Here is an 18,095-nt window from a genome sequence, read left to right on the forward strand (position 1 = left end):
TTGATGATGATGTTGATTATGATGTTGATGTTGTTGATGTTGTTGATGTTGTTGATGTTGATAATGTTGTTGATGTTGATATTGTTGAAATACAACATACAATACATTACAACATAGCATACAACATACAAAACAATTTACACAGCAATACAATATACAAAATAATATAGCACAAAATACAACATACAATATAACACAAAACGCAACACACAATACAAAATACAGTATAACCCACAACATACCATAAAATACAACATACAAAACAATAAAACATACAAAACAATACAATAAAACATACAAAGCAATAAAACGTTCAAAACAATTCAGCATACAAAACAATACAACACACAAAGCAATACAACAAAAACAATAAAATACATCATACAAAACAATATAACATACAAAATAATACAATACCACATACAAAACAATGCAATACAACATACAAAACAATACAACAAACAAAACAATACAACATACAAAACTATACAATACAACAAACAAAACAATACAACATACAAAACAATACAATATGGGATGCTGTCGGAACATCTAGTTTAATCTTTCTAATTTGCTCGGGTGATTACATGTGGGCGTTAATGATGAGGATGAAGATGATGATGAAAATGATGATGATGAAGATGATGGTGAGGATGAAAATGATGATGACGATGACGACGATGATGATGATGATGAGGAGGAGGATGAAAATGATGATGATGATGAATGATAATGATGATGATGATGAAAATGTTTGTGATAGAGATGCTGTGATGATGAAATGATGCAATGTCGTGATGGTCTTCCGACATGTCATTTTGTTGATGTCACGCCACTCAATTATTGCCTTCACTGGCAGTTAGTGCCTTTCATGTTGATAGGGGTTTTGATTGATTTAAAATTGATCTTTCCTCCATCTTTGCCAGCCTGCTCACATTAACAATCATCGTTTTATTGTTGTTGTTGTCCTCAGCTTGTTGTTGACGTCATCACTTTGTTGTTGTCATGGTCATTTTTGCAAAGTCGTCGTCATTTTGTTGTTGTTGTTGTTGTCATCAGCTTGTTGCTGTCAATGCCATTAAGATTTATTTTCTTCAACTTTCGTTCACAAATAATTCGAATTTACTGGCCAACATATTGAAAACAATTTTTAAGAAATAGTACGTACGTATGTACAAACAAACATGCATACATACGTACGTACATACATACATACATACATACATACATACATACATACATACATACATACATACATACATACATACATACATACATACATACATACATACATACATACATACATACATACATACATCCATCCATACATACATACATACATACATTTTGATCGTCACTGGCATCCAGGCTTTTGTATTGATTTCCAATGTAAATGAAGAAAGGGGATGTTCTGATCAATATGCAGCCGAGCACAAACAGCGTTGCAAATAATTCTCGAACATGTTTAGTCGTTTGTCTATCTTGCTTCATCTTACTTCTCATTCGATTTGCTTTTTGGTTCTCAACTTTCCTTATAACCACACTACTAATTTCTGTACGTTTACAATTTTTCGTCCGAATATGTTACGACTGCTAACTTCGATTAAATTAAAAAATAAATCCTCAGAATGTAGATAACTCAAATGTGAATAAGCAATTTTTTGCATTTGTTTAGCAATGGTTAAAATCGTTGATCATGTGCGTGTGTACTTATGCATGTAGATATGTTCAAGCTTCCACATAATATTGGCTGAACGGAACAGTGACCACCACAGTGGGTTTTTATTGAGTTAAAAATGGCTTTGTGCAAAATCAGTACCACATTTGGATGTTCTACCTCAATAAACTGCACTTCTGCTGATGATAACGATGACGATGAAGATGTTGATGAAGATGAAGATGATGACGATGATGAAGATGATGATGACGATGATGATGAAGATGATGATGAAGATGATGATGAAGATGAAGAAGATGATGAAGATGATGTTGAAGATGATGATGATGAAGATGATGAAGATGATGATGAGGATGATGAGGAAGCTGGTGATGAAAATGATGATGAAGAAGATGATGAAGATGATGATAAAGATAAAGATGATGATGACGATGAAGATGTTGATGGAGATGATGATGAAGATGATGATGAAGATGATGATGATGACAACGAAAAAGGAGATGACGATGAAGGTACTGATACTGATGGAATACACTCAACAACATCCTTCCTATTTTCAATTTTCTCAAACAAGCGAGCTGGATGCAGTATGATTCCACGGTTGTTGAGATAGATTCTGTACATCATATTAGTAGAAAAATTATTTATTACTGTTCATCAGCTCATCTCGTTTGAAAGTTTATCAGTCAAATGAACGAATTAACATAACTTCACTGTTTTAAAAATTAAAAAAAAAACTTTTATGCCCGAAACCAAATATAATTACGAAAATGACGGCAAAAACTTTAATTTTAAAGATTTAACAACTTTAAATGATAAATGCCATATGGTCACCACTAAAAATCGTGACTTGTTCAATTTATTTAGTTATATTTTTAATAACATTTTCGCCAATTTACACTAAGTAGAAATAACATTAGAAAAATTTCAATAAATGAAAAAAATTTGTATTGCAATTTCATTCTAAAATTTGACGTTTAAGCGCGAAAAAAGATGATTAAAATTTTTTTAGGACATAATTGTTCAAAATTATTTGCGTATATTTGCATTTTTTGAAGAAGTTGAAACAATTCACATTATGCGTGCGTGAGCATTCAATTTTGATTAATTTACATTCAACTTCAAATTCGGTTTTGAAGTCTCAAAATATTTTTTGGCTTTTAAAAAAAATCCAAGATATTTAGTAAAGACGAAAGTAAGTCTTCAATCAGTTTTTTAAAGTCGACAAAATAATTTGAATATTTTATGATTGAAAAGTCTTCCAGCACACGTTTCAACACTCTGACTTTTGTTTGTGGGTAAAGACTTTCAACGTTTTGTTGAGTGCTACAGCGAGAATTATTAAATGATGAAACTGAAAATTACTTAGTTTTGATTACAATTGCAGTTAAACGAAGAGTTTCTACATGTGTTTCTAATTATTTTGGAGCGTGCAAAATTGCACTCAATGATGCACTCAATTAAAAATTCAGTTCACGTGTTTTAATCTATTGAAATATTGTTGTAACCCTTGACTCTCGTGTCTACCAACGCCAATGTTATAACTTCACTGATCTCTATATTTTCAACATCAGTGTTGAAAATATTAATTAGCTGCTACAGCAGCTAATTAATATTTTCATTATATATTAATATAAAATATTAAAAAGCAGCTACAAAGCTGCCGACGATCGTTAAGTGTTCGTTATTCCGCAGGTTCAAGAAGATTTACAGATAGATGAACACGCAAACGCAAACTTTGTTGAACGTTTATTTGAATGCCAACAGTAATAGAAACATCAAACTAATCCAAGTAATCGCGTCGAGCCTGACTAGAAACCTGACTACGCAGGACTTCTATATAGCCAAGATTTTTAGCATAGATTCAATATTTCTTTACAATCCTCTAATCAAAAGATTACGAATATAGCAAAGATAACAATAATAACGATAACAAATAATATAGCGCAATTAGATTGTGCCCGCGGTTCTAACAATATGATCTAAGTGCAGTAAAAATTAATTGGAAAGTTATGCAACGTGATCAAGAATTGTCAGAGGTTAATACTAAAAAATATTGAAAAATTTTAAATGTGGAGGAATGGGATTAATTAAAAATATAGATGAAAATGTGAAAAAAATGTGAAAAAACTAAAAAGTGAAAGTAGAAAGTAGCAATTGTTGGAATTATCTGGAGGGTACGATGGTAGAGTCTCATGAAGGCAAAACTGTAACTAATTAGATACCGAAATTAAACTCCACATCACCTCTGGAGTTGGTGTTTCATTTTGTAATGTGTTGAATGTGATTGTGCAGGTTCAGCGTTGAAATGTAAGAACTATTGATGTTGCTGGATGTGTGGTTGTTGAAAAGTTAAACGTTTATTATGTGGAATTTGTCACGGTTGAAAAAATTGTTGCTACAAAATTGTGAGGATTGCTGTATTGTGGTGAGGATTGTAGCACTAGGAATGAGAATTGTAGTACTAGGAGTGAGGATTGAAGTACTAGTGGTGAGAATTTTAGTACTAGGAGTAAAGATTGTAGTACTAGTGGTGAGGATTGTAGTACTAGGAGTGAAGATTGTAGTACTAGGAGTGAGGATTGTAGTACTAGTGGTGAGGATTGTAGTAATAGGAGTGAGGATTGTAGTGATGCAGAAATATCAATAATTGGTAATAGTTGTCTTGCAATGGATAATTTGATAGAGTTTTTGAAGAGCATACACCAACATCTGTCACTGCGTGGAGACGAAGCAAGTCAAATGGAGTGCATTTGTTTGATAGGCTCACCGAAAATCATAACATACAACGAAAATAATGAACTTAAGCAACGAGAAATCTAACAACACAACAACAACTACAACAACAACAACAACCCACAACAACTAAAACAGCAACATCTAAAACAACAACAACTAAAACAACAACAAAAACAACAACAGGACAACAACAACACAAAATCAACAACAACATCAACAAAAACAGCAACCAGCAACAGCAGCAACAACAACAAAAAAAACAACAACAACAGCTGACATTTCATATTTTGCAATTTTTCCCCTCTTTTTATTCCTTTTTAATTAGCTTAAACGCGTGTCAATCAGAATGGGAAGGAATATTTAATGTTCCTCTAAATAATTTTTATGAATGTCTGAGTATGTTTGTGTTGTGTTTATGTTTGTGTATATGCGTGCGTGTATGTGCGCCTGCTTGTGTATGACAGAACGTATGTGTTTGTATAAATGTGCTTTATGTGTCAAAGTACGCATGTGATTTTAGTTATGTATATGGTCCTGGTGTGTGTGTGTGTGTGTGTGTGTGTGCATCAGGTTGTTGGCATGAACGAATGTCTAAGTTTGTATGTATATATATGTGTGTGTATGTGTGTGTGTATGTGTGTGTGTATATATATATGAGCGTGTTTAGGCTTGTATGTGTGTGCTAGAGTGTGTTAAAGTGTTTTTGTTTGTCAGGTATGTGTGTGTAAGAAGTCTAGCGCTGAGACATAAATGGATTAGGAGACACTCCATGAATGGCGATGTTGTTATGTGCCTCAATGTCGGTCTTTAGTCAGTGTTGTTAATTTTATTTGAATATTCAACCATTTCGATTGCAACCAATTCAATTTGAGTCATGCCATGTGACTCTGCAACACTCCACAACACATGTTACTTTGCAACACGCAACAACACATGTTACTTTGCAACACGCAACAACTCAACTGTACAATTTATGTTACGTAAGCTTAAACTTGGCTTCTTGGTTTTATTTGCAGAAAAACAAATTTAAAAACTGGCCAACATTTATCGAGGGCAGACCCGATAATGATGTTTTATTTGTTACGGGTCTGAGAAGATTAGAGGCCATTCTAGAATTTGCTGTAGGAAGTTCTCCTCAATAATTTTTATTAGTGACACAACTACCAACCGTATTAAAAAACTATTACTACTACAACAAGTAGCACCACCGTTACTCCTACTACTATTGCTATTACTACTGAAAAATTGTAATATTGCTACAATTACTAATACAACTACTACTATTACTGCTACTGCTACGACTACTAATACTACTATAACAGTTACTTTTGCTATTACTATTTCTAATACTACTACTACTACTACTCTACTACTACTACTACTACTACTACTACTACTACTAACCCTAACCCTAACCCTACTACTACTGCTACTACTATGACTGTCACTACTACTACTGTTAATAATAATAATAATAATAATAATAATAATAATAATAATAATGATAATAATAATAATAATATTACTACTAATATACTACTATTAATACTACAACAATCACAACTGCTGCTGTTGGGCTGTGATTTTGATGTCGTAATCATGACGAGAGTGTGAATTGAATCAGGACAAGTGCAATGCTGTTTGAGATGATGTAGGTTGGTTCACTCCTGGTTTGCTGAACTTATCTGCATGAGGATGAGCTTTGCTTGGAGAAACGAAATTCGCACAAAACAATCTACAATAGCAACAAAACAATAGCAACAACAACAAAAATGCCACAATCCACTAATGAGATAAAATCTCTGTACAAATTCTGCGATTTGATACAGTTCTGCGATACGACACGATTCTTCGATACAAGTTTACGATACGATACGATCCGATCCCGCGTTACGATTCTGAGTTACGATTAACGACAACATCGACAATGACATCACTAACAGTGACGTCAGCAGCAGTAAAAAAAATCATCTTTGTTTTAGGTACGAAAGAATTTACTGAAACACATACGCTAAAAATCGAACAAATATTTGCATAATGATGTTGTACGCCTACGCTAAAATGCCAATTGACTAAAACATACAAATGATTAATTAATTAATAATTACGATTATTTTTGTTCCAATTTCACCAAAAATTCGTCAGAGCCAAATAGTTGCTAACTGAAAAAATAATATTTTGTTGAGAATAAAATGATGCCCTCGTTTTGAAGCATTTTTTAAAAGGGAGAAATTATTTTGTGTGGTGGCAAATTGAAGTGCTGGCAACTGCCCTCAAACCCCCTCTTTCTGTAGACCCCCCTACATACAAATATACAAAAATACGTATGCAAAAAAATGCCACAATATACAAACATACAAACAATTATACAAATAAATTTTCAGACATACAGAAAAAAAATTAACAAAACCATTTTAATGAACAAACAACGAAAGTAAGTTATAGCAAAAAATCTTTTTTTTTTTAGAAAATGGAAGGATAAAAACAATTTGTTTGTTGATGTTTGTTTTGTTGATGTTTGTTTTGTTGATGTTTGTTGGATGTTTGTTTGTTGATGTTTGTTGAATGTTTGTTTTGCTGATGTTTGTACGAAGTTTGCTTTGTTGATGTTTGTTGTATGCTTGTTTGTTGATGTTTGTTGAATGTTTTTTGATGTTTGTTGACATTTGTTCAATGTTTTTTGATGTTTGTTGATGTTTTCTCAGAGGTTTGAAGCGATTATTGTTATTTTAGTTTGTTGATGTTTACGATTTCTTTCAATTTTGTATTAGCATGCAGTTTTTTTTTCAAAGTTTTCCAGTTTAGTAAACAAATTGGTTGGTGTGGCTGTTTAAATTGGTTTAATACCAAGAATTTCTTAACTTTTTTCATTTGTTTACAGCATTGCACAGCGGTTCGAACCTGCCTTCATGTGTGTTGTTTGTATTTGTACTTCTTTAACTTGGATTTGGTTATTTGCATAGTTTTATCGGATTGCAGCGATTTATTGCAAAACATGGCATGGCGTCATGCCACGTGATGTCATGACGTCATCACGTGATCGTCATCGTGTGATGTCACGATTTCGCCGATCTGGATATGACGTCACAATGTTGTGTCATGTAATGTGTACGTGTGTTTTGAACGATGTTATGAAATTGTACAACCAGGCGATATTGGTAGTGGTCAATTCAGCCAATAAAAAGTTACAGAATTTGAAAATTAATTGAATTTATTTTTAATTAAATGAAAATGAATATATCAATTTGAACGTGTGTGAACAAAATTAACGAACGGACAAACAAACGAATGAATGAATGAACAAATGAATGAATGAATGCTTCAGCGGTGAAAAAAGGCTATGCTTTAAATTGAAATTTTGTTCATTACAATGTTCTGTGCACTGAATACTGAAAATGCGAGAAAAAGAACGTGTTTGAATTGTTTGCTGGCATGTAAAGTATGTGGGTTGTTAGGTTATTGTTGTTGTTTGGATGAAATCTGTCGTTGTACAAGCTATATTAGTTTTGAGGTTTGATGTTGTTGTTTTGTGTGGTCATTTTGGTGGTAGTGTTGTTTGTTGTCGTTGTAAGTTGTTGTTGTTATTTGTTGTTGTTTTGTTCTTGCTATCTTGTTTTGTTTCTTTGTTAAAAAATTGTTGTTCTCTGCCTGTGTTGTTGTATTGTGTTTTGTTACTCAGTGTTGATTTATTTCTGCGTAGTTGAGTGGAGTTTACAGTGTTGAAATTCAATTTTTTTATTTTTCTGTCTTATGGAAGTGTTCATCACTGAAAGTTTGATCAAGCAAAAATGAATTAAAGTTGCTACCGCAACAGTGTAACTTCTTTTGCAAAAAAATCATAAATTTGGAAATATTTTTAGCAAAGAAAAAACAACAAAGTCGAAATTGGTAAGAGTTGCTGGCAAACAGTTGATTTTATAAAAAAAAGTTAATTAAAAGGATGATTTGATCAAACACAAGAAATGGGTTTTCTTTAGATAATGTAAATGAAGTACTTACATACTTGTAGGGGAAAAACAATTAAAAAATAGCAGCATTCATTGCCAAAGAAGAAAAAAGTGCATGCAACAAAATACAAAACGATCAACAACACCACAACAATTACAACAACAAAATACAACAAACGCACGCGAAAACAACAACAAACAACAAAATATCATAACAAAATAAACTAAAAGCTACTCACAAAGTTGCAGCAAATACAAAAATTAATTTCGGCATAAGATCTGTTCGTTTGTATGATCAAGAAACATCAACAAATTAAACAGTAGAAAAGGACAAAAAAGAAACAACAATAACAACAACATTTGTAACAACAACAATAATAAAAATAATAATAATATCAACAACAACAACAACAAAAGTAACATAATTTCATTTATAATGACCCTATTACGAACGTACAAAAATCAAAGAGACATCCATCACATTATGCAAAAAAAAACATAAAAAGAACCGGAAGTCATAAGTTGACGTCACGTGACAGATGACCCATCATTCACCTTCTGTTTATTCCGACTCTTCAGAGACAAAATATCTTCCTCATCTTTGTCATCATCATCATCTTTGTTATCAGTGCCATTATCGTAGTCATCATCGTCATCATTGTGACTCCAGTAACATAATTTCTTCATCCTTAATATCTAAACAGTCAAATTCAATATCATACATACCTACATACAAATCACTTCAATATTGCGAAAGAAAAACTTAACATCGTCATTTCATCTATCACCAGCAACTCACATCTATCACACATCATCGTCATTATCATTATCATTATCGTTAACAATAACACAATATTACTGTGCTAGCTCAGTCGGTAGGAGCACCATGCCTCGCGCTGTTCTTACGCTGTGACCTAGTTCGAATACACACTGTCCGAAATTTATAGACATCATGCGTATACTAATAATACTATTCACACCACATGACGTACATACAAAGATATGTGTTGTGGTGTATGGTGTGGTTGTGTAATGTGGTTTGATATGTTCGTGTGGTGTGGTGTGGTGTGGTGTGGTGTGGGTAGTGCAGCCTTTGTGGCATGAAAAATCCAACTATAAATATAGAATGAAAAAGTTCTGCTTATGTCAGAGTTATATAATGATAAGAAAAAAAATGATGATTATTTTCATCATTTTCTCAACATCATCGTGCAATCGTTTTGGTAATGAAATTCTTCGTAGGAAACTCGTTATAAAATGGATGACTGGCTAATACGTGCAATCATAATCAGTGATGTTGTCATAATATTGTCATGATGATGTTATGATGATGCCATGATGATGTCATGATGATGATGATGTCATGATGAAGATGATGTTGTGATGATGATGTCATGATGATGAGGATGATGTTATAATGATGACGGTGCGGTTATGTTGTGACGATGATGCTTGATGTTGTGATGATGGTATTGTGATGATGATGTGATGATGTTGTGATGATGATGTGATGATGATGGGATGATGATGGGATGATGATGGGATGATGATGGGATGATGATGGGATGATGATATTACTGACGTTGCATAATTTATGCTAGAAAAATAGTGTTTTTGGATTTTTATGTAAAAACCTTTTTTTTTGTAAGTATTTTTACAAGAGCTTCTACTTCGTTGCATATAAGAAAGATTTTTATACCAAATCTAAGATTCTTTTGCGTCATAACTTATGTTCTTCTATTTTTTATTTTAATCTCCGCATGCTCCTACTCACGTGAGTCGAACCTTTAAATCATACAAATTTCAAAACTAAGTGGTCCATTGGTGTATAAAGTAAGTTGCACCGTTTTCGACAGTTCTGCCTGCAATTTCATCGCTAGAACTCTTCTTTGGATCTTAAAACGTTGTTTTTATGAGTGATTAAAAGTGAAAAAAAAACATTTTTCTTTCAATCGATAATAAATTTACTCAACTTTTCAAAATTGCTTTGGCGATTAAAATTAAAATTTTTTCAATCCGAACTGCGGAATGAGTCAACTCGCCTGACTAAGATCCTGAGAAACACTTACATTAAATCTCTTCAACGTATTTAATTTAATTCGTTATTGACCAGGGGCGGATCTAGGGAACGTTGATGGGGGCCAAAATTTGAAATTCAACGTGGGGCAAAACACTGACAAATTTTGGTGGCCAGGCAACAATTTAAGCAACTGAAGGCTCTTTTTCTTATTGCACAAATTATTGTGGATTCTCTACATAAAAAGACGTTTTGTTTGCAAAAACTGAGTTTTACTGAATTTTAATAAAAATACTGCTAATAACAGACTTCTCAAATTCCGCCACTGACATTTTAACTTGCTTTGACTTTGATGATCACGTTCAAACAAATGATTGACACGCAGGTATGATGTCTCAAACACCAAAATTTGTGTTAGCATGAATATTCATTTATTTTATTTTTCAGGATAGTTGATTGAAAAAACTCCCAACGCAAAGTAACGCGCACAACAACGACAACGACGAAGATGACTACTCCAGCCAAGTTCTGTGGAGTGCTGCTCATGTTGATTTGTTTGATTGGTCTGCCAACAACAACTGCGTCTCAACAAATGCCTCTTTTGTTGTTACAACCGCCTCTCACCTTCATACAACAACAACAACAACAACAACTGAATGAACAACAACTGAATGAACAACAACATGAAGAACAATTGAATTTTCAGCCAAAAGTTCAATCAGAAAAAATTTTACCAAAACAAAATCTACAATCGCAGCATTTGGAACAATTAATTTTTCAACGGCAAATGTTTCCAAAAAACTCACAAACTTTACAACAATCAGAGCAACAACAACATTTGCAACCACAGCACCAACAACCAACAACCCAGCTCCTCCAACATATTAAACAGAAACAATCCAAACCACTCCCGTTCTTAATCATACCAGCCAGAAGTTCGTTGCTAGAGTTTGAAACTTTTGCCCCAGAAACAAATAAATTGTTGCTAACTACAATGACAACAACAGCACCGACAGCAAAACCAGCAACAACAACAACACTACCGGAAGCTTTACCGGCAACTTTATTTCCACAGCCTCTCAAAACTGGCAGGTCAACCACATTTTACCCTCTAGCAACATCAACAACGTTTGTCGCACCTATCGCAACCACAACAGCAGCAGCAGCAACATCAACAGTCACGTTAACATTTTTATCATCGGCAATGACATCAAAAAGACAATCTGACAAATTTAATGCAGCAGCCACTGACGCAACTTCCAAATCGCTCTCTCTTTTATCCTCACCGAAGATTCATCACGACGACAATAAAACGACAACAAAACTAACAGCCCCTACCTACAACGCAAACAACACTCACAATAACAACAACAACAACAATAGTAAACTTTTATGGTCCTCGAGCAACGATGATGTTAACAACAACAACAACAAAGTCACAAACAGCATTATTCCTAATGTGAATAATGAAAAACAAAAAGCTGCCAACAAAAACAACATTAACAACAACTTGAACAGCAACTTCATGAACAATCAAAATATTAATTACACGGCTAATACAAAAAACAGAAATAACGTGGAAGGTGGCAACAATAACAACAACAACATCAACAACAACATCAACAACAACAAACACATCATCAACAACAATTACTTAGAGTTGAATGGCAGCATAAAAAATACTTCCAACAGTAATTTGAACAAACAAAACAATCAAACACTAATTAATTCAAACTATCTACTACAACAACAAAACTTACAACAACAACAACAAAATCAGCGTCAGCAAACGAATGTTGGAAATTTCCATGTTAATGAAGGTGCACTGTGGATCGATTTGGACAAATTGCACAAACAACACAACAAACAACTTCAGCAACAAAACAAGCAACTTCAACAACAACAAATGTTTTTCCAACAACAACAACAACAACAGCAACAAAATCAGGAAAGTCAACTTTCGAATCAGCAGCAAGAGGAAATGTTGCAGCAATATCTGCAGCAGCAACAAATGTTTGACTTCTTGCAGAAAATCTACAAAAATTCGCAAAACAACGGAGAACGCGGCGATGATGATTCTCATCAAAACGCCAACAAAACAACACAACAGCAGAGCAACAACTCCAAAAACACTTTGTACGTCAACAATGACGTGCTGCAACAGTTGCTGGTCACAAAGTCAACATTAACGAACCAATCGAAACATTCTGACGTGAGCAATGCCAACAATCAAGACGGAAATTGGTTGAACAACAACGCTGATTATGTTGTGTTTAACAACAACAACAACAGCAACAACAACAACAGCAGCAACAACAACAACAGCAGCAACAACAGCAACAACAACAGCAATTGGGTATCTGATATAAATGTGGACGACAACGTAGATTATGAAAGAGTTTTGAAATTTTTACAGAACAACATCAACAACAACATCAACAACAACATCAACAACAACATCAACAACAACAACAACAACATCATTAGCAACAACGACATTATTAACAAAAACCAAAACTTTAACAACAACAACAATTCAAGCAACCACAACATTAATAACAACAACAATGATAACATTAACGCTACAATCTTTTACAACACTATCAATAATGATTTAACAAACATCAACAACAACTTTGGTGATGATGACAGCATACAAATCACGTCAATGATTGAAAACAACAACAACAACAACGCTATAATGAACAATAATAACAACATCAACGCTGATAACAACAACATTGCAGACAATAATTACAACAACTTCATTAATGACAACAACAACAACAACGACGTGAACATTGACACGGACAACAACAGCAACAACAACAACGAGTTTGACATAAACTTCATCAAAGGCGTCATAGCTGATAACGAAGCTGCTAATAACATCAACAACAACGACAACATCAACAACAACTACGAAATCAATCTAAACAGTGATAGCAACAACAACAACCTCAACGCGGATAATAATAATTTGAACTTTTTAAGTAATAACATCGCCAACAATATTGAGTTGGGAATAATTTCTGATGTTGACGAGGCACCAAATAAACTAGAAAGCCAAACAAATGTTGAGAGGACTTACAATAATAACAACAACATCAACTACAACAACAACAACATCAACAACAACAACATTATTAGTAACAATAAATCGGGCAATAACCAGAGCGCGAACAACAAAAACAGTCAGAAAATCAACAACAACAATAAACTGCTGCCCCCTAACAAAAAACACCAGAGTGATGGCATCAATGAAAATGCACACAACAACATCAACAAAAACGAAAATGATGATGGAAACATCAACAACTCAAACAACAACAACGTCGACGACGATGACGATCTGGATGGCGACATCAACTTGCTCTCCTCAACCAAACCACGTCTCTACGTCATGGTCTCAGTATCAGTTGCCATGGTCGTCCTCAGCCTCCTCGTCATTTCCGGTTTCGTCATCGTCTGCAGACGCCACGTGATATTTTCCAAGTACAGTTCTCTGCCGTCAACGTCGGCAGCCACTTCACAGGCCACCTCTTACTTCGCCTACGATTACATATACAGGCCACTGCATGGAAACAGGCTGGATGACGAATACGAGAACACATTTGTCGGGGTGTCCATCCCTCTCTTGCAGGAAGTCACCGTTATTTGATGACGTCATAATGGAGGGAGATGTTTTCCCGTTATTTTTTGTTGTTTGTTTCAGTTGCAGTTTTTTCTTGTGTTTCTTTAAGTGTGAAGATGTGTTTATTTAGTTGGTGTTGTTTAGTTGCTCTGCTGATGTTGCCTGTTTCTTTTTCGTTCATTCGTTTGTTTGCATGTCGTTTGTTTGTTTGTTGGTCGTTCATTAAGTTTGTTCATTTGTTTGTTGTACTGATTTTTTTCCGCTCCTCACTCATCAAAATTTGAAATTCAAGTGAGATTTCACAAATTGCTTTGATGAAGGTTAAAAAATTTTCAAATTAACTTCGTTCTGTGAATCATTCAGACTCCATCCAACTTTTTTAATTAACTGTTCATTTTTTTATTTTTCCATTTTATTTCAAGTAATATTTTCAACTTTTCAAACATTTTGCAAACATAACTTCATCCAATTTGTTATTTCTCTAAAATATTTTGTATGCTTTCCTGAAAATGTGACAGTAACAATATTCAAATTTGTTAATCATGTTGCGTTTTGTAAATAATTTCCAACCCATCAAAGCATCACCCCCTCTCTCTTTCTCCATCCCTCCTTCTCCCTCTCTCCTTCTCCATCTCTCCCTTTCCATCTCTTCTTCTCCATCTCTCTCTCTCTCTCTCTGTTCATTTTTATTTCGTCTTTACATTGGGCAATCTGTCTTGGTAGCGCATCGACATTCCACCGCTCGCCTCCATTGAGTTAATATGCAAAGTATAATGCTTTTCACCGGCCAGATAAATAAGCATATATTGGCAGGATAAATCGCTAAATTATTCAAGCCCAGCATGACATGCAATACACACACATTCCCACACACACACACACTTTCTCTCCCCCCCTCTCTCTCTCTCTCTTTCTTACACACACTTTCATACACACACATCCACACACACATCCACGCACACATTGAACATAGATACCTTTATTGTATGGTTTGTATGTCTCCACCCAGATAACATACTTAACATTCAGCTGACCATGCAACTGACCATGCAACTGGACATCACATAAAGTGACAGGCTATTTCTTTCTCTTCTTTATAGATGCTAATGAAGTTTACATGTATCTACGTGGTCTTTATACAAAAAATTGTTAATACGTAACGTGGCATGTACAACTGTATGTAATGTAATTGTAACTGTATGTTATTGTGTAATCGTAATTTGCTCGTTGTAACTTGCCGCAGTTTCAAAAGTCATTCAGTCATTGCTTTCATTATTTAAAAGTTTATACTAATCTATTATTATTAAATTAATTCAATATTAAGGTATTGAAAGTAGAAGTTTTACAGAAAAAACCAAACTCAAAATAATTTAAGATAAATGTATGTAAATACGTACATAGAACAATGCCCGTTATTTACATGAGGACGAATTTAATCACCGTTTCAACTTAAATTTATGTAAAATATCATAAGCAAATAGACATGTTCGGCATATTTCTGAACTTTTCGCAAACATTTTTTGTGCAGCAAGGTTACATCTGTACATTTTCAAGCTGTTTCTACTATTAATGATAAGTTTGGTGTTGTTAATTTATTTTTCATTTCAAAATCTGACGTTGGCGTTTTTGTCATTTTTCATACAATTTGCTTGAAGTTTTTTTTTACGTAAACAATATTTTGCGCACGCAATGTTGAATTTTTGTTGTATTCGATTAAATTTTTGTGTCTACTTTGAAAGTGCTTTTTTTTATAAATCTCTCACTCCCTCCGTGGCTTTGTTTCAATATTTCGTCTCACAGTTTTTCGCATTGGCTGTTTGCTTTGTGAAGAATGTCCATGCAATTATGATGATGGTGATGGCGATGATGATGAAGATGATGAAGATGGTGGTGTTGATGGAGACAATGATGAAGGTGGTGGTGGTGATGATGGTGATGATGACGATGAGGATGTTTATGAGGGTTAGCAATGCAGTTAATGCTGTTAGCAGTGGTTAATTGCTGTTAAAAGCGAATGATTAAAACACATATTAATGATAATAATTTCTAATTTGTTTGGTGTTTTATTAACTCACGGACCATCACAACGGTTTTTACGATTTTCAACTGACAAATGTAATTATGAATTTTTTCACATGCGTGCAATAACTTAACAACGCAATCAATATGAGAACAATCCCTCGTAGGAACACGCGCGGGCACACAGCAGCACATCCCACCAACCAACGTGCGCGCTCGTACACACAACAACGTACAAGGAAAATTTATTCCATGGTGAACCGCTGCATCAATACACGTTGCTGTACAGCAAATAACATTTGTCTGCTGCTGAAAAGTTGCAGCAGCAGCAGCAGTAGTAGTGGTAGCAACCAGACGCCGTCCTAATCTTCTTCATTTATTGACGTTTTTTCAAGTCGTTGCAATCACATTTTTGGCTATAATTTCATTAAATTTTTCTTACGTATTGTACAGTTTTTGTGCTTAACTTTTTTAATCATGCTTGTATGAGTTTGAATCAAAATGCATGCAGGCATTCATTCATACATGTGTGAATTCACTTGTTTGTGTACATAAACATTTTTCATTGTATACATGCATGCATGCATTTGCTGAAACAGACATACAATACAATCTTTGAGACTGTAAATATGGGCGCGAATTTCTTTGTGGTTTTTTCCAATTAATACTTACTTTCATCTCGTTAACATTTATTTGTTTTTATTTTTATTCAAAGTAATCGGTTAATTAAATCACTTTACATTACATTACATCTCATGATAATCTGTGCAAACTTACAACTCTATGAGTTTCAATGTATGTATCAAATGAAATTTCAATGCATCCTGTAATACCACATGTTTTTGTGGTGAAACTCACCCAAACCCCGTCACCAGTACTGTACCTACAATGGGTTATTATATCCACTCTGTAAACAGTTTGACACATAATCGAGTAACATGGGAACATTCATTTAAACGCCAAAACAGCCTGTAAGACCATGTTAATGTTAATTATAATTTCGATCTCTTCTTAAAAATAATAACGGTTGGTACTTCAATATTATCACCATTATTATCATAGTAATTTATAGGACCACCATCATCAACCACCATCATTATAATTTCAATATCTTAACCATCGTCGTCATCATCACCATCATCATCACCATCATCATAACCATCTTCATAACCGTCATTTGTACTATCTTCATCGTGATGTCATCATCCATTATCATCATTGTTGTTGCCGTAACAACATTTACTGAACCATAAACAATGCATTCCATTATAACACTTAAAAAATTCCGTGTTAAATATTTCATAGAATGCAGTCCAAGGCTGAACAAACCTTGTGGAAAGATGAAGACACCTATCATGTTTATTTAGAAGCAATGGTGTTGGGTGAATTAAAACGGGTCTTTTTATTGAGAAATAACTGGCAGAGAGAGAAGATCAACCGACTGATGTTGGTCGGTTCTGCCTTGCAAGTATTTTGACCGGCACTGTCATGCCAAGTTGGCCGGTTCAAAACATCTTGAATACAAGCAACCAAACAGTTGCGTTACTTTGGAAATGCAAAGTTTTTGCTAAAATCAAATGTTGAATTATTCCAAGTGGAACGGACGAACTGATAAATTTCTATTTCAGCGATTCGAATCTTTAAAACCGTCCTTCGGTTGGTGGGTAAATACTTCTTTTAAAACTTCTTTTTTAAATTCATACTTTTTTTAAATCATCTCTCCAATGTTATATTCATTTTTTGAGGAGAGAGTAGATTTGTAGCATATTCACAGACAGTACGGTATGCCTGTCGTTGTGTTCGTCGTAATTGAAAAACAAATACATACAAACATAAATTCATCCCTACACTCTACAATAACATACAAACATACGTGTAATAAACATATACATACATACATACAAACTACATACATACATACATACAAACTACATACATACATACATACATACATACATACATACATACATACATACATACATACATACATACATACATACATACATACATACATACATACATACATACATACATACATACATACATACATACATACATACA

General features: G+C 34.0%; 2 protein-coding genes across 2 annotated transcripts; both read left to right on the forward strand.

The window, feature by feature from the left end:
* Positions 1-1,796: 1,796 nt before the first annotated feature.
* HELRODRAFT_171279 (hypothetical protein) lies at positions 1,797-2,291 on the forward strand (the record flags this gene model as incomplete). The annotated part of the gene is made up of 1 exon (XM_009018010.1): positions 1,797-2,291. One exon carries the CDS (start codon positions 1,797-1,799, stop codon positions 2,289-2,291), a length of 495 nt encoding a protein of 164 aa, XP_009016258.1.
* An 8,598-nt stretch (positions 2,292-10,889) lies between these two features.
* On the forward strand, positions 10,890-14,042 carry HELRODRAFT_171280 (hypothetical protein; the record flags this gene model as incomplete). Its single annotated transcript, XM_009018011.1, has 1 exon — positions 10,890-14,042. One exon carries the CDS (start codon positions 10,890-10,892, stop codon positions 14,040-14,042), a length of 3,153 nt encoding a protein of 1,050 aa, XP_009016259.1.
* Between the last annotated feature and the right edge of the window lie 4,053 nt (positions 14,043-18,095).

The sequence above is a fragment of the Helobdella robusta genome, assembly GCF_000326865.2.
Source record: "Helobdella robusta unplaced genomic scaffold HELROscaffold_20, whole genome shotgun sequence".
NCBI classification, from domain to species: Eukaryota; Metazoa; Annelida; class Clitellata; order Rhynchobdellida; family Glossiphoniidae; genus Helobdella; species Helobdella robusta.